The sequence below is a fragment of the Ascaphus truei genome, chromosome 5 (genome assembly GCF_040206685.1).
Source record: "Ascaphus truei isolate aAscTru1 chromosome 5, aAscTru1.hap1, whole genome shotgun sequence".
In the NCBI taxonomy this organism is placed as follows: domain Eukaryota; kingdom Metazoa; phylum Chordata; class Amphibia; order Anura; family Ascaphidae; genus Ascaphus; species Ascaphus truei.
The window spans coordinates 296,547,173-296,570,439 of NC_134487.1; the positions used below are offsets into that span (position 1 = coordinate 296,547,173).

The 23,267-nt window shown below is 48.1% G+C and overlaps 1 protein-coding gene across 3 annotated transcripts in view; it reads right to left on the reverse strand.

Moving 5' to 3' along the window:
• Positions 1-19,644, reverse strand: part of EFCAB6 (EF-hand calcium binding domain 6) — a 164,172-nt gene extending 144,528 nt beyond the window's left edge. For all 3 annotated transcript variants that reach the window (XM_075602791.1, XM_075602790.1, XM_075602789.1), the window contains exons 1-4: positions 19,549-19,644; positions 15,385-15,547; positions 11,997-12,217; positions 7,877-7,977 (exon numbers count right to left, since the gene is read on the reverse strand). In XM_075602791.1, the coding sequence (XP_075458906.1) occupies positions 7,877-7,977; positions 11,997-12,217; positions 15,385-15,529 (467 nt within the window). In that variant the 5' untranslated portion in view covers positions 15,530-15,547; positions 19,549-19,644. The remainder of the gene's footprint in view (positions 1-7,876; positions 7,978-11,996; positions 12,218-15,384; positions 15,548-19,548) is intronic.
• Positions 19,645-23,267: the final 3,623 nt, after the last annotated feature.

Genomic DNA, 23,267 nt, shown 5'->3' on the forward strand with positions numbered 1-23,267 from the left:
GTACCTTTTGAGACTTTGGGGTGATCGACTGGTAAGGGGCTTTCCTCCCAGTCTTGTAGAAAAAAAAAAATTTTTACCAGGAAGTAATACAGTGAGAGTTACCTCTCGTTTTCAAGTATGTCCTGGGCATAGTTAAGATGACAAATAATACATAGATACAAATACATAGTTACATGAGTGAACAGGGTATACATTATATACAAGACATTGCATGCACAGTTAAAGAAAATATATGTTTTAGGCGTATGTAACAGTTACGTATGTAACAGGCGTATGTAACAGATTAAAATGTGAGACAGCTTTAGTTTTTAAATAACAGACTGGTGGCGGCTGAGAGAGTCTCCGGTAGATTGTTCCAGTTTTGGGGTGCACGGTAAGAGAAGGAGGAGGGGCCGGATACTTTGCTGAACCTTGGGACCATGAACAGTCTTTTGGAGTCAGATCTCAGGTGATAAGTGCTGCATGTGGTAGGGGTGAGGAGCTTGTTCAGATAGATGGGTAGCTTGCCCAGAAAGTATTTGAAGGCAAGACAGGATGAACCTTGCGCTTAGACTCAAGTGATGTCCAATCTAGTTCTTTGAGCATTTCACAGTGATGTGTGTTGTAGTTGCATTGGAGAACAAAACGGTATATTGAATTGTAGAGGGTATCAAGTTTGCTAAGGTGGGTTTGGGGTGCCGAGCCATATACTATGTTCCCATAGTCGATAATTGGCATTAGCATCTGCTGTGCGATACGCTTTCTGACCAGCAGACTTAGGGAGGATTTGTTCCTATAAAGTACACCAAGTTTGGCATAGATTTTGGATGTCAGGGTATCAATGTGCATCCCTAATGTTAAATGGGAGTCAAACCATATGCCCAAGTATTTAAAACTAGTAACAGCGGCTAGGATATTATTAGCTTTGGTTCTGATCTGGAGCTCAGTCAATGGAAGCTTTAAAAATTTAGCCTTGGTCCCAAATACCATTGTTACAGTCTTGTCAGTGTTTAAAAAGTTTGTTTTGGGAAATCCAATTTTCAAGACTCAAAGTAAGATTGAAGTATGTGTACAAGGTCGGAGAGGCTATGGCTGTGTGCATATAGGATTGTGTCGTCTGCATACATGTGTATTGAGGCTCCCTTACAAGCTGTGGGAAGATCATTGATGAACACTGAGAAGAATAGGGGCCCAGAACAGAGCCTTGCGGGACACCACAGGTGATATCCAAGGGGTTGGAGTTAAAGCCTGAGATAGACACATGTTGGGATCTACCTGATAGATAGGACTGAAACCAGTTTAAAGCATGCTTCCCTATTCCAGAGCACTGTAGTTTGTTTAGCAAGATAACATGATCAACTGTGTCAAAAGCCTTGGCAAAATCTAGGAATATTGCACCAGTGAGTTGGTTTGGAATATTACACCCGTTCCATTCCACACTGGATTTCATTGCAAACTTTTAGCAGGGTAGTTACGGTGGAGTTTTTCGGGTGAAAGCCAGATTGGAATTGGCTAGGGAAATTTGTCTTGGTATAGTAATCGCTTAGTTGGGAGTGAACACATTTCTCCATGACTTTGGATAGAATTGGGAGAAGTGAGATTGGCCTGTAGTTTGAGACAGTGTTTTTGTCCCCACTTTTGAATATTGGGACAATTCTGGCAGTTTTCCAGGTCTTAGGGATATGGCCTGCAGACAGGATAGAGTTGACTATGGAAGCAATTGGTTTGGCAATGGCTGGGGCACAAAGTTTTAGGAACTTAGATTGCAGTAATTCAGGTCCACATTGGCTGCTTAGTTTTAATTTGAGGAACGCTTGTGTAATATCTTCAGATACTGGGACAAATTGACAATTGTGGGCAGTGTTGCGAGAGGGTGGGGCTATAGGGGTACTCTTAGAATGAGGTTCATGTTTGTTGTTTGGGTTGCGTTTTGCTAATAAGTTAATAGCACAACCCACAAAGTATTCATTGAATGCATTTGCAATGTCAGTGGGATTTGTCAGAGTAAAATCCTCCTTAGTGATATTACTTGGTTGTTGATGGCTGGAATATATTGTTGATAACCTTCCAGAATTTAGCTTGGTTTGATGAATTCTGGCGAAGATTGTCAGTATAGTATTGGGCTTTTGCATGCCTTGTTTGCCTTGTGCACATGTTCCGCAGGCATCTGTAGTGATTAAGATCCTTGGTAGTGCCAGTTACTTTGTAGCTTTTCCACAAGGCATCCCTGAAATGGTTGATAAACCATAAACCAGGTCCTATTTTGTACCTCAGTTTTGTAGCCAGAACGCTTTGATAAGTGGCCCTCTACAGTATGGTCTGTCTGCTTTTAGTCCTTCTGATAGCTCCGTGTCTGCGTTCATGAGGATAGCTCCGTGTCTGCGTTCATGAGGATAGCTCCGTGTCTGCGTTCATGAGGATAGCTCCGTGTCTGCGTTCATGAGGATAGCTCCGTGTCTGCGTTCATGAAGATAGCTCCGTGTCTGCGTTCATGAGGATAGCTCCGTGTCTGCGTTCATGAGGATAGCTCCGTGTCTGCGTTCATGAGGATAGCTCCGTGTCTGCGTTCATGAGGATAGCTCCGTGTCTGCGTTCATGAGTATAGCTCCGTGTCTGCGTTCATGAGGATAGCTCCGTGTCTGCGTTCATGAGGATAGCTCCGTGTCTGCGTTCATGAGGATAGCTCCGTGTCTGCGTTCATGAGGATAGCTCCGTGTCTGCGTTTAGTCCCACTGAGGATAGCTCCGTGTCTGCGTTTAGCGCCACTGAGGAGAGCTCCGTGTCTGCGTTTAGTCCCACTGAGGATAGCTCCGTGTCTGCGTTTAGTCCCACTGAGGATAGCTCCGTGTCTGCGTTTAGCGCCACTGAGGAGAGCTCCGTGTCTGCGTTTAGTCCCACTGAGGATAGCTCTGTGTCTGCGTTTAGTCCCACTGAGGATAGCTCCGTGTCTGCGTTTAGCCCCACTGAGGATAGCTCCGTGTCTGCGTTTAGTCCCACTGAGGATTGCTCCGTGTCTGCGTTTAGTCCCACTGAGGATAGCTCTGTGTCTGCGTTTAGCCCCACTGAGGATAGCTCCGTGTCTGCGTTTAGTCCCACTGAGGATAGCTCCGTGTCTGCGTTTAGTCCCACTGAGGATAGCTCCGTGTCTGCGTTTATGAGGATAGCTCCGTGTCTGTGTTTAGTCCTTCTGAGGATAGCTCTGTGTCTGCGTTTAGTCCCACTGAGGATAGCTCCGTGTCTGCGTTTAGCCCCACTGAGGATAGCTCTGTGTGTGCGTTTAGTCCCACTCAGGATAGCTCTGTGTCTGCGTTTAGTCCCACTGAGGATAGCTCCGTGTCTGCGTTTAGCCCCACTGAGGACAGCTCCGTGTCTGCGTTTAGTCCCACTGAGGATAGCTCCGTGTCTGCATTTAGTCCCACTGAGGATAGCTCCGTGTCTGCGTTTAGTCCCACTGAGGATAGCTCCGTGTCTGCGTTTAGTCCCACTGAGGATAGCTCCGTGTCTGCGTTTAGTCCCACTGAGGATAGCTCCGTGTCTGCGTTTAGTCCCACTGAGGATAGCTCCGTGTCTGCGTTTAGTCCCACTGAGGATAGCTCCGTGTCTGCGGTTAGTCCCACTGAGGATAGCTCCGTGTCTGCGTTTAGTCCCACTGAGGATAGCTCCGTGTCTGCGTTTAGTCCCACTGAGGATAGCTCCGTGTCTGCGTTTAGTCCCACTGAGGATAGCTCCGTGTCTGCGTTTAGTCCCACTGAGGATAGCTCTGTGTCTGCGTTTAGTCCCACTGAGGATAGCTCCGTGTCTGCGTTTAGTCCCACTGAGGATAGCTCCGTGTCTGCGTTTAGCCCCACTGAGGACAGCTCCGTGTCTGCGTTTAGTCCCACTGAGGATAGCTCCGTGTCTGCGTTTAGTCCCACTGAGGACAGCTCCGTGTCTGCGTTTAGCCCCACTGAGGAGAGCTCCGTGTCTGCGTTTAGTCCCACTGACGATAGCTCCGTGTCTGCGTTTAGCCCCACTGAGGAGAGCTCCGTGTCTGCGTTTAGTCCCACTGAGGATAGCTCCGTGTCTGCGTTTAGTCCCACTGAGGATAGCTCCGTGTCTGCGTTTAGTCCCACTGAGGATTGCTCCGTGTCTGCGTTTAGTCCCACTGAGGATAGCTCCGTGTCTGCGTTTAGCCCCACTGAGGATAGCTCTGTGTCTGCGTTTAGCCCCACTGAGGATAGCTCCGTGTCTGCGTTTAGTCCCACTGAGGATAGCTCCGTGTCTGTGTTTAGTCCCACTGAGGATAGCTCCGTGTCTGCGTTTAGCCCCACTGAGGATAGCTCTGTGTCTGTGTTTAGTCCCACTGAGGATAGCTCCGTGTCTGCGTTTAGTCCCACTGAGGATAGCTCCGTGTCTGCGTTTAGTCCCACTGAAGATAGCTCTGTGTGTGCGTTTAGTCCCACTGAGGATAGCTCTGTGTGCGTTTAGTCCCACTGAGGATAGCTCCGTGTCTGCGTTTAGTCCCACTGAGGATAGCTCCGTGTCTGCGTTTATGAGGATAGCTCCGTGTCTGCGTTTAGCCCCACTGAGGATAGCTCCGTGTCTGTGTTTAGTCCCACTGAGGATAGCTCCGTGTCTGCGTTTAGCCCCACTGAGGATAGCTCTGTGTCTGTGTTTAGTCCCACTGAGGATAGCTCTGTGTCTGCGTTTAGTCCCACTGAGGATAGCTCCGTGTCTGCGTTTAGTCCCACTGAGGATAGCTCCGTGTCTGCGTTTAGTCCCACTGAGGATAGCTCTGTGTGTGCGTTTAGTCCCACTGAGGATAGCTCTGTGTGTGCGTTTAGTCCCACTGAGGATAGCTCCGTGTCTGCGTTTAGTCCCACTGAGGATAGCTCTGTGTGTGCGTTTAGTCCCACTGAGGATAGCTCCATGTCTGCTGGCAGAGGTGCATACACACAAACAATGTGGTTGCTATGATGCTCGCCCTTTTAACATGATTGGCTTCCCTTGAAGTAACTGTATCGTTTCCTTGTCAGGCTGCATGTGGTAACATAAATGAAACACATAAAAGGTAAACACGGGAAGAATCCTACCTATTCATCATGGTTTAAGGTTTAGTTTACATTGTCTCTATAGTAATTATTCCCACAAATGCTGAATGCCATTTTAAATTGATGGGGAATAATTGTAACTTGCTCCTAGTTACTAAAACCTTTCATCACAACAATGAGGTGTGACCATTACAATAATGACATTATGACATGCACATTAGTGATAAAGCACAAAGGGGCATGTAACATTTCAGCATTTCTCAACTTCTTATCACTTTTTAGGTCCACCAACAATTTTCCATTGACATTGTTTTTTTTTTTATTAATTATTGTATTTGTGGATTTATTACTGTACGAGCGGATATGTTTGTGCATTAGTGCAGGTGTGCGGATATGTTTGTGCATTAGTGCAGGTGTGTGGATATGTTTGTGCATTAGTGCAGGTGTGTGGATATGTTTGTGCATTAGTGCAGGTGTGTGGATATGTTTGTGCATTAGTGCAGGTGTGTGGATATGTTTGTGCATTAGTGCAGGTGTGCGGATATGTTTGTGCATTAGTGCACATGTGCGGATATGTTTGTGCATTAGTGCAGGTGTGTGGATATGTTTGTGCATTGGTGCAGGTGTGCGCAAAGTGAAGGGTATGAGATTCGCTGCGGGGGGAGCAGGGTTTACAGAAGCCACATACGCTTCCCGAAGGCATTTAAATTAATGCAGGGGGGGGAGCAGCAATGCCTTTGTAAACTTCTCCTTACCTTGCTTCAGGTGGCTCCTGGTGATGCGTCACCATGACAACGAGGCATCAAATGACGCAGTGGGGTCATGTGTCGTCGATGTGACGCCTGGACGTCAGAGCCAAGGTAAGCGGGGGGTGGGGGAACGAGGAAAGGGGGACGCAGGAAAAAAGATTGAGCTCCCCTGCATTAGTGAATCAATGCGTGTATTGGAATTCATGTGTGAATGAATGAAGTGTCTGTGCAGAATTATTCTTTTACGCCCTCGCCTGAGATTCAATCATCACGGCAACAATACACCACGTATACCCCCCAGCCCTGTGTTTGCGATATGAATCAAAATGAACTTGGAAAGGGGTTTATCAAAGAAGAACACACACTGTGCGATGAAGCCTCCGGAAGACACTTATTTTTAGGCGTACAGGTGGGCACGTTTTTTTTTGTACATTTTTTGCGGACTTATCAAAAGAAGAACAACCCACAGTTTTTTGTAGCATTCCTTTTATAAATCTAGCGCTATATTCTGCCCCAGTTTTGCACCCAGGAGTAGAGATGGGCGAGTTTTTTTTTACGGATTTGGATCAGCCACGTGTCGGGCGGTTCCTTTGGTTCACGGATTTCCGCAAATCAGGGTCAAAAAAGGTGATTTTTTTTTTATCACCGACATTCCAATCCGCCGGCAGATTTGAAGACTTCAATCCAATCATTTGCCGCCGCGTTGCCATGACGACGCGTCACTGGAAGCCAAGGTAAGTGAGTTACAAAGGTTTGTACACCCCCTGCCCTAAGAGCTTTCCACCTATAATCTGCTGTACCACGGACACCTATAATCTGCTGTACCACGGACACCTATAATCTGCTGTACCACGGGCACCTATAATCTGCTGTACCACGGGCACCTATAATCTGATGTACCACGGAAACCTATAATCTGATGTACCACGGACACCTATAATCTGATGTACCACAGACACCTATAATCTGCTGTACCACAGACACCTATAATCTGCTGTACCACGGACACCTATAATCTGCTGTACCACGGACACTTATAATCTGCTGTACCACGGACACCTATAATCTGCTGTACCACGGACACCTATAATCTGCTGTACCACGGACACCTATAATCTGCTGTACCACGGAAACCTATAATCTGATGTACCACGGACACCTATAATCTGATGTACCACAGACACCTATAATCTGATGTACATCGTAATCTGTGTACCACGGACACCTATAATCTGATGTACCACGGAAACCTATAATCTGATGTACCACGGACACCTATAATCTGATGTACCACAGACACCTATAATCTGCGGTACCACGGACACCTATAATCTGCTGTACCACGGACACCTGTAATCTGCTGTACCACGGACACCTGTAATCTGCTGTGCCACGGACACCTATAATCTGCTGTACCACGGACACCTATAATCTGCTGTACCACGGACACCTATAATCTGCTGTACCACGGACACCTGTAATCTGCTGTACCACAGACACCTAGAATCTGCTGTACCACAGACACCTGTAATCTGCTGTACCACGGACACCTGTAATCTGCTGTACCACAGACACCTATAATCTGATGTACCACGGACACCTATAATCTGCTGTACCACGGACACCTATAATCTGCTGTACCACAGATACCTATAATCTGCTGTACCACGGACACCTATAATCTGCTGTACCACAGACACCTATAATCTGCTGTACCACGGACACCTATAATCTGCTGTACCACAGACACCTATAATCTGCTGTACCACAGACACCTATAATCTGCTGTACTCAATTGTATTTCCTTTTTTACTGTAACACAAAAAGATACTTTGAAACCCAGGAGAACCAATTCAAACTCCCAGCTGATGAATCCTGCCTTGTACAGTTCTTCTTTTGTATGTCTCCCTTTATTTATATAGCGCCCACTGCGTACAAAGCACTTTCCCAAAAAAGAGACAAAAAAAGGTACATGGAATTATAATACAATAAGTGCAACAAAGTCAGACAATAGGAGAGGAAATCCCTGCCCCGGGGAGCTTACAATCTAAGTGTTAAAGAAGGGGGATCTATTAAGGAAACAAAGATATCACATCACTAGAATATGAGTGTGCATACCTCCTTTTCACCGCGCTCACTTGGCTGGCACTGGTGCTAGCTCTGTGGTACTTTGCCAGGAACTGAAGATACGGGATTGTGCCATTGCCATTGACCGGAATCTGCAAAGAAAGGATTAATAGAACATTGGAGTTAATTATTGTATAAAAGCAGCTTTAAAAAAAACATTTGTGCCAGGTTAAAATGTTATTTCAACAAACATTGAACCCATGAAAATAGAATTAATCTTGTTTTCTTCTTTTGGTGTCCAGTAAACGGTTAGTTCACTCTTCTTTCATGACACGGCATTTGCACTAAATTATTTTCTAAAGTTGTCTACCATATAAAAAAGGGTAACTTTACAACATCTTGGTCTAATCCAGGCTTACAATAATGTATTTTAGATACATTTTAAAACTTGACCCATGTAAATTAAATGGCCAGTCCTTGGTAAATTAAATAGACAGTTCCCGGTAAATTAAACGGCCAGCCTTCTAATTGTATTCAGGGTATATATATATATAGACTTGCCTAAGACATGCATATGAGCATACAGTTGTATTTGCATATTTGCTTTCCTGTGGAGGGTTTTTGTCACTTTTTTTACTCACCATAACTTAACTCAGTATTACGGTTTAGCCTATCCCATAGCCTCTCATGCATACCCAGTTAAAATCAACCCCACACTGATGAGACCCATCAAGGTCGAAACAGCTGTCTGTGGGTGGTTTTCTGGGTATGCACCTTAACCCTGGCTGTGCTCAAAGCTGTGACCATGCAGCAAGCTTAAGCCTATAGGGAACCATGTTAAAAATGTTTTTTGAGGCAAAAAGTGACACTGTGTGCTCATTTGCATGTCATTTCCCAGAATCCCTTGCTGCAGTGTAAGTGCTGTATGCTGGGTGATGATGGGGAAAGGCGGGGTTGCAGACCTGCCTAAGACATGCAGATGAGCATACAGTTGTATTTGCATATTTGCTTTCCTGTGGAGGGTTTTTGTCACTTTTTTTACTCACCATAACTTAACTCAGTATTATGGTATATATATATATATCTATAGGGAACCATGTTAAAAATGGTTTTTGAGGCAAAAAGTGACACTGTGTGCTCATTTGCATGTCATTTCCCAGAATCCCTTGCTGCAGTGGAAGTGCTGTATGCTGGGTGATAATGGGGAAAGGCGGGGTTGCAGACCTGCCTAAGACATGCAGATGAGCATACAGTTGTATTTGCATATGTAGTTGTATTTGCAAAAAGATATATATATATATATATATATATATGTAACAAAATTCCTTACCAGGCAGACCAGGAGATCCAAGACCACGCAGCAAGAAAGGAGACAGCACTCATAGTAAAGTCCAAAAAGGTGTATTAAAACAGGCACAGTCAACCGACGTTTCGGTCCTTACAACAGGACCTTTCTCAAGGGAGTGCTCATGAGGAGGGAAGACGAAGGGGAGGCATGGGGAGGAAAGACCGAGGAGAGGGTATACTAAATGACAGATACCAATGACACCGTATACATTTATAACCCATAAGTTAGTTACAGAAAAACTTTTAAGTCCCATTCAGTATTGAGACCTTTGGGTATCAAGGTGTCAATGGTAAATATCCAAAAAGCTTCTCTTTGATAAAGAATTTTGGATCTGTCTCCCCCTCGCGTATGGGGTGCATGTGTTCAAGAGCAATGCATTTGAAATGTTTGAGACTGCCTTGTTGGCATTGTTTGAAATTATTAGAAACTGGATGAGTAGTATCCATATTTTTGATATGTCTGATATGTTCGAGCATCCTAATTTTGAATGCTCTAGTAGTTAGACCAACATATATTTTATTACATCCACAGGTGATCCTCCCCCCTCCCCCCCCCCCCCCCCCCATTCCTTTCCTATTTTCACTTCTATCTATTCAGTTTCTTTTATACCTTCAAGATACGGAATAGGGTTTTGCAATAATAATTTATCTGACATCTAAGGTTAGCAACTAAATATCTATCGTTTCCAATTACTCGTGTACTTTTGAGCAAATGTGTCTTGCAATATGTGGTAAAAGATCTATATCTGTATATTGATTGTGATCAATCTAAAGTGACTGGATATTCATCCAGTACTGTAGTTTTATAAGTGTAGTGATTCTACCTTAAGTCTCCGGTAACAGATTTGCATGCCTAGATTGCCACACCCAGTCAGAATATATGGCTTTATAATATGTCCTAAAGTTATAACATGATTGCCCCAATGCAATTGTACCCATGGACAAACATATGTCCTAATAAGAAACTACTTGGTAGATGTTTAGTCAACATGAAGCATTTCTCTTTGTGAGGACAATATAATGATTGCTGGAAACTAATGGATATAGGTTTACTTCAAGGCAATTGTTGATTTATGAATACTATTGATTGCTGTCTCTAATAGATTACCACAGGTATTTGTATACCTGTTCATTAGCAAATAACATGTCTTGGTCCAATGTAATTATATTTGTACATTTATTAAATCATTGCAGGTGTTACACACCAATTAATTAGCTCAAGGGAGGTTTAAATAGTACCCTCCATCTGCTGACGTCATACTCCTTGAAAAATAGCAGTTTTGCTCGAAACGCGTGGGAGGAGGTTTCTCATTTTTTGTTCGTGATTAGTATCTGTTTTATGAAGTTCAAAAAAATGTTTTTATTTTATTTTTGCTGGCGAGTCTCACTATACATCAGGAGTGGCTGCTGCATCGATCTTTTTACTTCATTGTCACGTTTGGATCGGGATCACGCCATGGACCTACCCAGGTGCACCACGAGGCCAGGAGAGAAGGAGGGCGGTATTTATCGTGAGTAAGAAATACACTCCATACCGGCATCAGGATACTGTGTTTTATGCAGCCGTATACCTACACATTTGGACACGGTTCTGCACTCAGTTACCCCCATGCATCTCCATCTAGGCTTTAACTCCGCTTATGCTCCATCAATATACATTTCATCTCAGGCTATACAGACATATATTTGTGTATACCTATGAGCTTATCAGACGTTTTTTTCTTGTGCTCGCTATTAGAGAGGGTCGGGGTTCCTTACAATGCATCTGATCGCAGACGCGCTATTAGAGAGGGTTGGGGTCCCTTACAATGCATCTGATCTCAGACACGCTTTTAGAGAGGGTTGGGGTCCCTTACAATGCATCTTATCTCAGACGCGCTATTAGAGAGGGTTGGGGTCCCTTACAATGCATCTGATCTCAGATTCGCTGTTAGAGAGGGTTGGAGGTTCCTCAGAATTTCACATAGGGCTCCTTAACCAAAAAAAGGTTGGAAACCACTGCTCTATTAGTTCACCTGTTACTTTGGGTCATTTCACTTGGGCCTATGTACTGAATGACTAAACACAAAGGTAAGTTTGTTTCCATGCGCCACTGTTTGCTGAGTGAAAAATAGTTAACCATCTGCTGGAGATTGTTAGCCAAAGTGAATAATGTCACTTTAGATTCGGTGAAAGTTCTGCCCCAAAAATGGCACAGAAAGAAGCTGAATTGCACCCATCCATTTATAGGTGACACTCCCCACAAGGAAACCTGGTCCACGCAGAATTGTGCCTCTGCGTTCCAGATTTACTTTGGCTTTGACAAACCTGCCTTTGTTTATAGACACAATTAATTAATTACATGATTGAGAGTCATACATCATATTCTAGCTTGGAAGAGGTTAAACTTTTGGCACTAATTGTTCTTGCTATGCTCCTCCTATTTGTTTAATTAGGATTTTTAAGCAGCTTCAGAAGACATACAGGCATACCCCGGTTTAAGGACACTCACTTTAAGTACACTCGCGAGTAAGGACATATCGCCCAATAGGCAAGCGGCAGCTCGCGCATGCGCCTGTCAGCACGTCCTGAACAGCAATACCGGCTCCCTACCTGTACCGAAGCTGTGCGCAAGCGGGGAGACTATAGAGCCTGTTACACATGTGTTATTTACATCAGTTATGGACGTATATGATGATTACAAGTGGGGAAAAAGGGAGTGCTTCACTTTAAGTACATTTTCACTTTACATACATGCTCCGGTCCCACTGCGTACGTTAATGCGGGGTATGCCTGTACTTTAGTATTTTATTCCTTACATATAACATGCATACTTGAATCTTACCTTTGTTAGCAGTGCATCAAACTGTGACTGTGTAAGAGGGACAATAAAATGTTGGAGCACTCTGTACAATTCTCCTTTTGTGACGGTGAAATTCTGATCAGCATCACAAGTCAGAAAAGCATTTTTCAAATCTTCCTCGATCTCGTTAATTCTTTGGTAACATATTTGTTCAATGTCCAGTAAGGAGAGGGAGGGATCTGGAGCAGACATAACTGAAGAACCTTTAAAAATAAATATTTAAATAATGAATAAAGACCTTGATAAACCAAAAAAAAAAAAAAAACATTTACATAGCCTGAAATAATCAAGGAAAAGTATTCAAGTGCAGCTTTTAAACTTTTACCAACACACATAATATTTCATATATTACAAACTGATGAAACAATATGACATGAGAATTGTTACATATTTAGCCCACTTTGCTTCTAAAAGTGCCAGTTATAAATCGCTACATTTTGTATTGTAGTTTTATTCTGGGTACAGAATGTATTTGTTTTATTTTCCTAGTCAGCTGCTATATTAAGTTCACCCCTCCAGCGATGCATACTTTTCTGCAAAGTGGCAAATGTACACAAAGATCCTTGACCAAAGAACTTCAAACCCTAAATATACCTTCAAACCCTAAATATACCTTCAAACCCTAAATATACCTTCAAACCCTAAATATACCTTCAAACCCTAAATATACCTTCAAACCCTAAATATACCATGATGTATCAAACGAGTGTGATGTCACACAATTATTTGGGTTCACAATCAGGATAGCACTGCGCCAGGATTCCCCTACAGCAAGGATTGCCAACCTCAGGCCTCAGGGGCCACCAACAGGTCAGGTCTTCAGGATATCCCGGCTTCAGCACAGGTGGCTCATGCAGAGGCATGTCATTATTTGATCAAAGGATGCAACTAAAAGTCTCCTTTGTCTTACAGACTTAGGCTAAGGCCCCGCTCCCTCAGTCGGCGCGCCCGCATTGCATGCAGGCAGCGCGCTGACAGGCAATTAACCACTACCTGCGGTCTGTAGGGAGGGGGAGCCGGAGGGGGTCGGCGTGGTTTGAGCAGGGGGGGGGTGTGGTTCCAGCAGAGGGCTCTCCGTGCTGTCCCCCCCTTCCCCATCGGTCCATCCGTCCCCCCATGGGTACTGAGCACTGGGGTGTGTGGGGGGGGACAGCAGCCCAGCACTGGGTGAGCCGGTTTTTTTTTCGCGGGGGGAAGGGGGGGAGAGGGGGTGTGGGGGTTAATGGACTGGAGCAACGTTTAATACAGGTCTGTGGCAGGAGAAGAGTTAGTGAAGCAAATCCCCCCCCCCCCCCATATCCCATCCATCTGCTGCTGGCCGCAACCTCCCCAGCACTCGCTGCCTGAAACGGACACCGGAGCTTCCCTCCTCGCCCTTGCCCCCTCATTGGCTCCCTGCCGCACCACGTGACGCGTCGCCTCTTTGGATCACGATCCTCGTGTATCCCCTGCTGGCTGACACGTTGCAGTGCCCAGCGAGCCTTGCAGGGAGGGGGGACTGGGGCCGGCTCTGGAGGAACTCATGCCCGGTGAGTGACGCACACACAGCCGTGTGCGCCGTCGGAAGCAGCGGGTCCCCGGCCTTAGTTTGCACTATGTATATTTATTTCCCCGTTTATTGTTAGCGCAATGGGAGAAGCGCAGGGATTCACTTTCTGTTCTCTCACATATGTATGGCCAATGTTTTCGCAGCATGCTCCCTACACTGAGAAGCGCGGTGAATATATATATACTAGCTGATATACCCGGCGTTGCCCGGGAAGTAAATCCGTAATAGGTAGTATTTATAAATAGGGTAAGAATAGGTTGAGTATTTGGTGTAAAGGTTGTATAATAATGTTGAAAAGAAACATGGAAGAAAATGTAATCCGATGTTGTTTAAAAATGGTTTATTGTAAACAGCACAGTACAATGTGAGGTGTGTGTCCTGCTAGGGTGTGAGCGGGTGTGAGTCGTCGGGCGGGTGTTCTGTACGGGTGGCGGGTGGGTAGTGAGTGGTGGGTGTGAGTCCCGCTAGGGTGTGAGCGGGTGTGAGGCGGAGAGTGGCTAGTGAGTGCGGTCCCGCTACGGTGGGGAGGGCGGCGGGTGGGTGAAAGGCAGGGGCGGGAGGGCGGCGGGTGAAAGGCAGGGGCGGGAGGGCGGCAGGTGGGTGAAAAGCAGGGGCGGGAGGGCGGCGGGTGGGTGAAAGGCAGGGGCGGGAGGGCGGCAGGTGGGTGAAAAGCAGGGGCGGGAGGGCGGCGGGTGGGTGAAAGGCAGGGGCGGGAGGGCGGCGGGTGGGTGAAAGGCAGGGGCGGGAGGGCGGCGGGTGGGTGAAAGGCAGGGGCGGGAGGGCGGCGGGTGGGTGAAAGGCAGGGGCGGGAGGGCGGCGGGTGGGTGAAAGGCAGGGGCGGGAGGGCGGCGGGTGGGTGAAAGGCAGGGGCGGGGGGGAGGAAGGATGAAGGGGAGGGGGAGAAATGATGGCGGGGAGGAAGGATGGCGGGGAGGGGGAGGAAGGATGGCGGGGAGGGGGAGGAAGGATGGCGGGGAGGGGGAGGAAGGATGGCGGGGAGGGGGAGGAAGGATGGCGGGGAGGGGGAGGAAGGATGGCGGGGAGGGGGAGGAAGGATGACGGGGAGGGGGAGGAAGGATGGCGGGGAGGGGGAGGAAGGATGGCGGGGAGGGGGAGGAAGGATGGCGGGGAGGGGGAGGAAGGATGGCGGGGGGGAGGAAGGATGGCGGGGGGAGGAAGGATGGCGGGGGGGGAGGAAGGATGGGGGGGAGAGGAAGGATGGCGGGGGGGAGGAAGGATGGCGGGGGGAGAGGAAGGATGGCGGGGGGAGAGGAAGGATGGCGGGGGGAGAGGAAGGATGGCGGGGGGAGAGGAAGGATGGCGGGGGGAGAGGAAGGATGGCGGGGGGAGGGGAGGAAGGATGGCGGGGGGGAGGGGAGGAAGGATGGCGGGGGGGAGGGGAGGAAGGATGGTGGGGGGGAGGGGAGGAAGGATGGCGGGGGGGAGGGGAGGAAGGATGGCGGGGGGGAGGGGAGGAAGGATGGCGGGGGGAGGGGAGGAGAGGAAGGATGGCGGGGGGGAGGGGAGGAAGGATGGCGGGGGGGAGGGGAGGAAGGATGGCGGGGGGAAGGGAGGAAGGATGGCGGGGGGGAGGGAGGAAGGATGGCGGGGGGAGGGAGGAAGGATGGCGGGGGAAGGAAGGAAGGATGGCGGGGGGGAGGGAGGAAGGATGGCGGGGGGGAGGGAGGAAGGATGGCGGGGGGGAGGGAGGAAGGATGGCGGGGGGAGGGGAGGAAGGATGGTGATGTTTCATTTCTTTCCTACAGGTATTCTAGAAGTAGTACGAGGATATTGGTGATTGTTATAAAACAGAAGCCATACTTTGAGAAGATTTCACTGAAGATGAATGACTGTTACGTGACAGGGCTCTGCCTGGTGAGGACTGGGGCCGGCCAGCAATGATGATCCCTTGTGAATGAGGGCGTAATTCCCGGAAGCTCCCAGGATGCCTTGTTCTGGAATGCATGGTACTTCTCGGTCTAAACTAAAAAATAAAAAATAACAAACACACGTTAAAGGCACATTCATTTAAACAAATTGTAAGCTTTCCATAAGCCAAACGATATGGAATAATGCAGAATCGTGCTCTAAAATGCAAAATCACAGTCCATATGTACGCGGTGCCATACGTATTATGCAGTTCTGCTATTTACGTTATTTGCTTTGAACATTTTTACAGCATTTTCATCTACTAATCATGTAATTTCTGCTGAGCTCGGCTAATGACATCACAAGAATAGAATTTCTACACAGGCTAGATCAGTGTTTCTCAACCTGGGGTTCCGTGAGAAGAGGAGAAGGTTCTGCCACCCTGGGGTTCCGTGAGAAGAGGAGAAGGTTCTGCCACCCTGGGGTTCCGTGAGAAGAGGAGAAGGTTCCGCCGCCCTGGGTTTCCGTGAGAAGAGGAGAAGGTTCCGCCGCCCTGGGATTCCGTGAGAAGAGGAGACGGTTCCGCAGCCCTGGGGTTCCGTGAGAAGAGGAGAAGGTCCTGCAGCCCTGTCCTGGGGTTCCGTGAGAAGAGGAGAAGGTTCTGCAGCCCTGGGGTTCCGTGAGAAGAGGAGAAGGTTCCGCAGCCCTGGGGTTCTGTGAGAAGAGAAGGTTCCGCATCCTTGCCCTGGGATTCCATGAGAAGAGGAGAAGGTTCCGCAGCCCTGCCCTGGGGTTCTGTGAGAAGAGGAGAAGGTTCTGCAGTCCTGCCCTGGGGTTCCGTGAGAAGAGGAGAAGGTTCTGCATCCTTGCCATGGGGTTCCGTGAGAAGAGGAGAAGGTTCTGCAGTCCTGCCCTGGGGTTCTGTGAGAAGAGGAGAAGGTTCTGCAGTCCTGCCATGGGGTTCCGTGAGAAGAGGAGAAGGTTCTGCAGCTCTGACCTGGGGTTCCGTGAGAAGAGAAGGTTCCACAGCCCTGCCCTGGGGTTCAGTGAGAAGAGGAGAAGGTTCCGCAGCCCTGCCCTGGGGTTCCGTGAGAAGGTTCCACAGCCCTGGGGTTCCATGAGAAGAGGAGAAGGTTCAGCAGCCCTGCCCATGGTTTCCGTGAGAACAGAAGGTTCCGCAGCCCTGCCATGGGGTTTCGTGAGAAGGGGAGAAGGTTCCGCAGCACTGCCCTGGGGTTCCGGGACAAGAGGAGAAGGTTCTGCAGTCCTGCCCTGGGGTTCTGTGAGAAGAGGAGAAGGTTCCGCAGTCCTGCCATGGGGTTCCGTGAGAAGAGGAGAAGGTTCTGCAGCTCTGACCTGGGGTTCCGTGAGAAGAGAAGGTTCCACAGCCCTGCCCTGGGGTTCAGTGAGAAGAGGAGAAGGTTCCGCAGCCCTGCCCTGGGGTTCCGTGAGAAGGTTCCACAGCCCTGGGGTTCCATGAGAAGAGGAGAAGGTTCAGCAGCCCTGCCCATGGTTTCCGTGAGAACAGAAGGTTCCGCAGCCCTGCCATGGGGTTTCGTGAGAAGGGGAGAAGGTTCCGCAGCCCTGCCCTAGGATTCTGTGAGGAGGAGAAGGTTCCGCAGCCCTGGGGTTCCGTGAGAAGAGGAGAAGGTTCCGCAGCCCTGGGGTTCCGTGAGAAGAGGAGAAGGTTCAGCAGCCCTGCCCTGCGGTTCCATGAGAAGAGGAGAAGGGTCCGCAGCCCTGCCCTGCGGTTCCATGAGAAGAGGAGAAGGTTCTGCAGCCCTGCCCTGGGGTTTCATGAGAAGAGGAGAAGGTTCCGCAGCCATGCCCTAGGGTTCTGTGAGAAGAGGAGAAGATTCCGCAGCCCTGCCATAGGGTTCTGTGAGAAGAGGAGAAGGTTCCGCAGCCCTGCCCTAGGGTTCTGTGAGAAGAGGAGAAGATTCCGCAGCCCTGCCCTAGGGTTCTGTGAGAAGAGGAGAAGGTTCCGCAGCCCTGCCCTAGGGTTATGTGAGAAGAGGAGAAGGTTCCACAGCCCGCCCTAGGGTTATGTGAGAAGAGGAGAAGGTTCCGCAGCCCTGCGGTTCCATGAGAAGAGGAGAAGGTTCCGCAGCCCTGCGGTTCTGTGAGAAGAGGATAAGGATCCGCAGCCCTGGGGTTCTGTGAGAAGAGGAGAAGGTTCCGCAGCCCTGCCCTGGGGTTCTGTGAGAAGAGGAGGAGGTTCCGCAGTCCTGCCCTGAGGTTCCATGAGAAGAGAAGGTTCAGCAGCCCTGCCCTGAGGTTCCATGAGAAGAGAAGGTTCAGCAGCCCTGCCCTGGGGTACCATGAGAAGAGGAGAAGGTTCAGCAGCCCTGCCCTAGGGTTCTGTGAGAAGAGGAGAAGGTTCCGCAGCCCTGCCCTGGGGTTTCGTGAGAAGAGGAGAAGGTTCCGCAGCCCTGCCCTAGGGTTCTGTGAGAAGAGGAGAAGGTTCCGCAGCCCTGCGGTTCTGTGAGAAGAGGATAAGGTTCCGCAGCCCTGGGGTTCCGTGAGAAGAGGAGAAGGTTCCACAGCCCTGGGGTTTTGTGAGAAGAGGAGAAGGTTCCGCAGTGGGGGGGTTCCTTAAGAAGAGGAGAAGATTCTGCAGCCCTGCCCTGGGGTTCCGTGAGAAGAGGAGAAGGTTCCGCAGCCCTGCCCTGGGGTTCCGTGAGAGGATCACAAGGGGCGGCAGAATTTCCCTGTTCTCCCAGAGTCGGGAGAAAGCAGGGCTGTAGCAAGGGAGCTGGGCAGTTAGTTACCTCTCCTGATTGTCCGCTGCTGGGTAATGCAGCTAATCAGGAAGAAGGCGTCAAGAGCCTGGGGGAGCAGAGCAAGCAGCATGGGCAGGGGTGTCTCCCTGTGGGGGCGCCTCAGTAACTTAGCACTGTGATTAGGGGGCCCGAGAGAAAAAAGCCTGAAAACCACTGGGCTAGATTTTAACAGTGCTGTTGACTGATTCAACAGGGGCAGGGTAGTCCTTATTTTAACCCATTCCCTGCTGGAAAGCGAGCAACGCAATACACTGAAGCAAGGGTTAAGAATGAGACACAGAAGACACACAACATCTCATTCTTTTCAACATTTCAGTCCTTTGTTTTTACAAAAGCAGAACATATGTAGCTGGATTTAAAGGTTAGGTGAGGAACAGCACACCTGTGTGTGTACATGAAACGACAGTTCCCTTCAGTGCAGCTCTCACATGGGCTATGCTGTGCTATTTTGGACCCGCAGTGTATTTGTGCTGTTTTGCGACCGGATTTGTGTGACCTGTGCAAGCAGGGAGCAATTGGCAACATTAAGCTTTGTTAACATTATGGGGATTAAAGGCAGTCCAGCGATAACCAAGAAGCAGTGTATATAAGAATAGTGAATGAATGAACAAACAATACAAGTAGAAATCTGGTGTGATGCGGCCACACTACTTTATGTATTTAGTACACACTGCATTTCTCTTTCCAATCATATCCATAACATTATTCCCCCTTTTATTGTATGCGGTATCTTTATCTATGGTCTTGTGTAATAGTAATGTAAACTTTCGGTGAAAGTTTCTATATACTGAGCCTTGTCAAATACTTATGATGCATGTCCATTAATTTTAACGTTGAAAAAATAAATAAATAAGAAACATTTATATGACACTGTAAAGCTGCTCTATGGGAACTTGGTATTTTGATATACTGCCAGGGCTGAACGCAAATACAATTATTATTAAATATTACAAATATGATTTGTAAATGAGCAGTTTGAGAGCTGAGGGATCAGTTGCATTCAATACGTATATACTCAGTGACATAACATTGCATTTCTAGAGTGAATATTTATGCACAAAGCACTTTGCAGGACAGAGATAACAGCCCCAAACACTGGGATAGGGTCCTTCCTTCCCCCACAGAGCTTGCAATCTAAGCACACTAGTGCACCCCCCTCCCCAGATTCCACACAGAGGGGGGGGGGGGGGGTCTGTTCTCACCCCAAGTCTCACTTGCCCCTGAAGGAGTGAGAAGGGATACAGAGAGACACTTGTGAGAGTTGCTGGGGGTGGGAGGGTGGTTGGTGCCCCCTCTGGACCCCCTGCCTCAGGACCCCCACCTCCCACGTTACCTGCTCAGGACAGGATACAGAAGGGGGGGGAGCCCCCAGCCTCAGCAGCTCTTTACTCCTGCGGGTGACGCTGTGTGTTGCAATGACGCTGTTACTGTGGAAACCATCCCCCTGCCTGTTTGGGTCACACCTCCTAACAAGGGGGAAGGCAATTGGAAGCGATGCTGGTGTCCTCACAGTGATACAATGTATCAGTGTGACCAGGGGGGGGGGGTGCTGCAGTGTAACAGAATGAGGAGTGCCACTGTTACTGAGAGTGCCACTGTTTAATACTGAGAGTGCCACTGTTACTGAGAGTGCCACTGTTACTGAGAGTGCCACTGTTTAATACTGAGAGTGCCACTGTACTGAGAGTGCCACTGTATAATACTGAGAGTGCCAATGTTATTGAGAGTGCCACTGTGTATAATACTGAGTGTCACTGTATAATGTTGAGTGCCACTGTATAATACTGAGAGTGCCACTGTATAATACTGAGAGTGCCACTGTATAATACTGAGAGTGCCACTGTATAATACTGAGAGTGCCCCTGTTACATAGAGTGTCACTGTATAATACTGAGAGTACCACTGTTACAGAATGCCACTGTATAATAGAGAGTGCTACTGTTACTGAGAGTGCCACTGTGTATAATAATGAGAGTGACAATGTGTATAATAATGAGTGCCACTGTATAATGCCGAGAGTGCCACTGTATAATACCGAGGGTGCCACTGTATAATGCCGAGAATGCCACTGTATAATGCTGAGAGTGCCACTGTGTATAATACTGAGAGGGCCACTGTTACTGAGTGCCACTGTATAATACCGAGACTGCCACGACTGTAAAATAATGAGTGAGTGATACAGAGAGCGCTTCTATATAATAATGAGTGAGTGATACAGAGAGCGCTTCTATATAATAATGAGTGAGTGATACAGAGAGCGCTTCTATATAATAATGAGTGAGTGATACAGAGAGCGCTTCTATATAATAACGAGTGAGTGATACAGAGAGCGCCTCTATATAATAATGAGTGAGTGATACAGAGAGCGCTTCTATATAATAACGAGTGAGTGATACAGAGAGCGCCTCTATATAATAATGAGTGAGTGATACAGAGAGCGCTTCTATATAATAACGAGTGAGTGATACAGAGAGCGCCTCTATATAATAATGAGTGAGTGATACAGAGAGCGCTTCTATATAATAATGAGTGAGTGATACAGAGAGCGCTTCTATATAATAATGAGTGAGTGATACAGAGAGCGCCTCTATATAATAATGAGTGAGTGATACAGAGAGCGCTTCTATATAATAATGAGTGAGTGATACAGAGAGCGCCTCTATATAATAATGAGTGAGTGATACAGAGAGCGCCTCTATATAATAATGAGTGAGTGATACAGAGAGTGCTTCTATATAATAATGAGTGAGTGATACAGAGAGCGCCTCTATATAATAATGAGTGAGTGATACAGAGAGTGCTTCTATATAATAATGAGTGAGTGATACAGAGCGCCTCTATATAATAATGAGTGAGTAATACAGAGAGCGCCTCTATATAATAATGAATGAGTAATACAGAGAGTGCTTCTATATAATAATGAGTGAGTGATACAGAGCGCCTCTATATAATAATGAGTGAGTGATACAGAGAGCGCCTCTATATAATAATGAGTGAGTGATACAGAGAGTGCTTCTATATAATAATGAGTGAGTGATACAGAGAGCGCCTCTATATAATAATGAGTGAGTGATACAGAGAGTGCCTCTATATAATAATGAGTGAGTGATACAGAGAGCGCCTCTATATAATAATGAGTGAGTAATACAGAGAGCGCCTCTATATAATAATGAGTGAGTGATACAGAAAGCGCCTCTATATAATAATGAGTGAGTGATACAGAGAGCGCCTCTATATAATAATGAGTGAGTGATACAGAGAGTGCCTCTATATAATAATGAGTGAGTGATACAGAGAGCGCTTCTATATAATAATGAGTGAGTGATACGGAGAGCGCTTCTATATAATAGTGAGTGAGTGATACAGAGAGCGCCTCTATATAATAATGAGTGAGTGATACAGAGAGTTTCACTTTATAGATCTGTGCCAATATACAACTGTCCCGCTGCCCTAACTCCTCCTACTCGCTCCAGAAATCCCTCATCTCATCGCAGACAGGCCTGAAAATGGCGCAAGTAAAATTAATACAGAGGTGCTGCCTGGCGCAGGTATATTTCAGTGCGCGTTGGGACAAAATAATGACTTCGCGCCAACATTTTGCCTTTGATACTGTAACAGGTGCTCGCCACAAACAGGACAGAACCACGAGGCAGAGATTTAGAATACACCAACCTGCAGCCGCGAGACTGCATCCGGTGTGCAGATCCGTAGTCGTGTGGCCGGGTCAGGGTAGGAGAATTAGGAACTCGCCATGGTCTAGGGTTGGAGATGTAGAATAGTTATGTGCGTAGCCGAGGCGAGGTGTAGAGATGGTGGGAGTCCAGGTACAAGCCGAGGTCGTGGATAAGAGAAGGTGGGATTCCAGGTACAAGCCGAGGTCGTGGATAAGAGAAGGCGGGGGTCCAGGTACAATCCGAGGTTGTGGATAAGAGAAGGCGGGGGTCCAGGTACAAGCTGAGGTCATGGATAAGAGAAAGCGGAGGTCCAGGTACAAGCCGAGGTTGTGGATAAGAGAAGGCGGGGGTCCAGGTACAAGCTGAGGTCATGGATAAGAGAAAGCGGAGGTCCAGGTACAAGCCGAGGTTGTGGATAAGAGAAGGCGGGGTCCAGGTACAAGCTGAGGTCGTGGATAAGAGAGGCGGAGGTCAAGGTACAAGCTGAGGTCGTTGATAAGAGAGGCAGGGGTCCAGGTACAAGCTGAGGTCGTGGATAAGAGAAGGCGGGGATCCAGGTACAAGCCGAGGTCGTGGATAAGAGAAGGCGGGGGTCCAGGTACAAGCCGAGGTCGTGGATAAGAGAGGCTGAGGGACAGGTACAAGCCGAGGTCGTGGATAAGAGAAGGCGGGGGACCAGGTACAAGCCATGGTCTTGGATAAGAGAAGACGGGGGTCCACATACAAGCCGAGGTCGTAGATAAGAGAAGACGGGGGTCCACGTACAAGCTGAGGTCGTAGATAAGGAAGGCAGGGGTCCAGGTACAAGCCGAAGTTGTGGATAAGAGAAGGCGGGGGTCCAAGTACAAGCTGAGGTCATGGATAAGAGAAGACGGGGGTCCAGGTTCAAGCCGAGGTCGTGGATAAAAGAAGGCAAGGGTCCAGGTACAAGCTGAGGTCGTGGATAAGGGAAGGCGGGGTCCAGGTACAAGCCGAGGTCGTGGATAAGAGAGGCGGAGGTCCAGGTACAAGCTGAGGTCGTGGATAAGAGAAGGCGGGTGTCCAGGTACAAGCCGAGGTCGTGGATAAGAGAAGGCGGGGGTCCAGGTACAAGTCGAGGTCGTGGACAAGAGAAGGCAGGGGATCAGGTACAAGCTGAGGTTGTGGATAAGAGAGGCGGGGGTCCAGGTACAAGATGAGGTCGTGGATAAGAGAAGGCGGAGGTCCAGGTACAAGCCGAGGTCGTGAATAAGAGAAGGCGGGATCCAGGTACAAGCCGAGGTCGTGGATAAGAGAGGCGGGGGTCCAGGTACAAGCCGAGGTCGTGCATAAGAGAAGGCGAGGGTCCAGGTACAAGCCGAGGTCGTGGATAAGAGAAGGTGGGGGTTCAGGTTCAAGG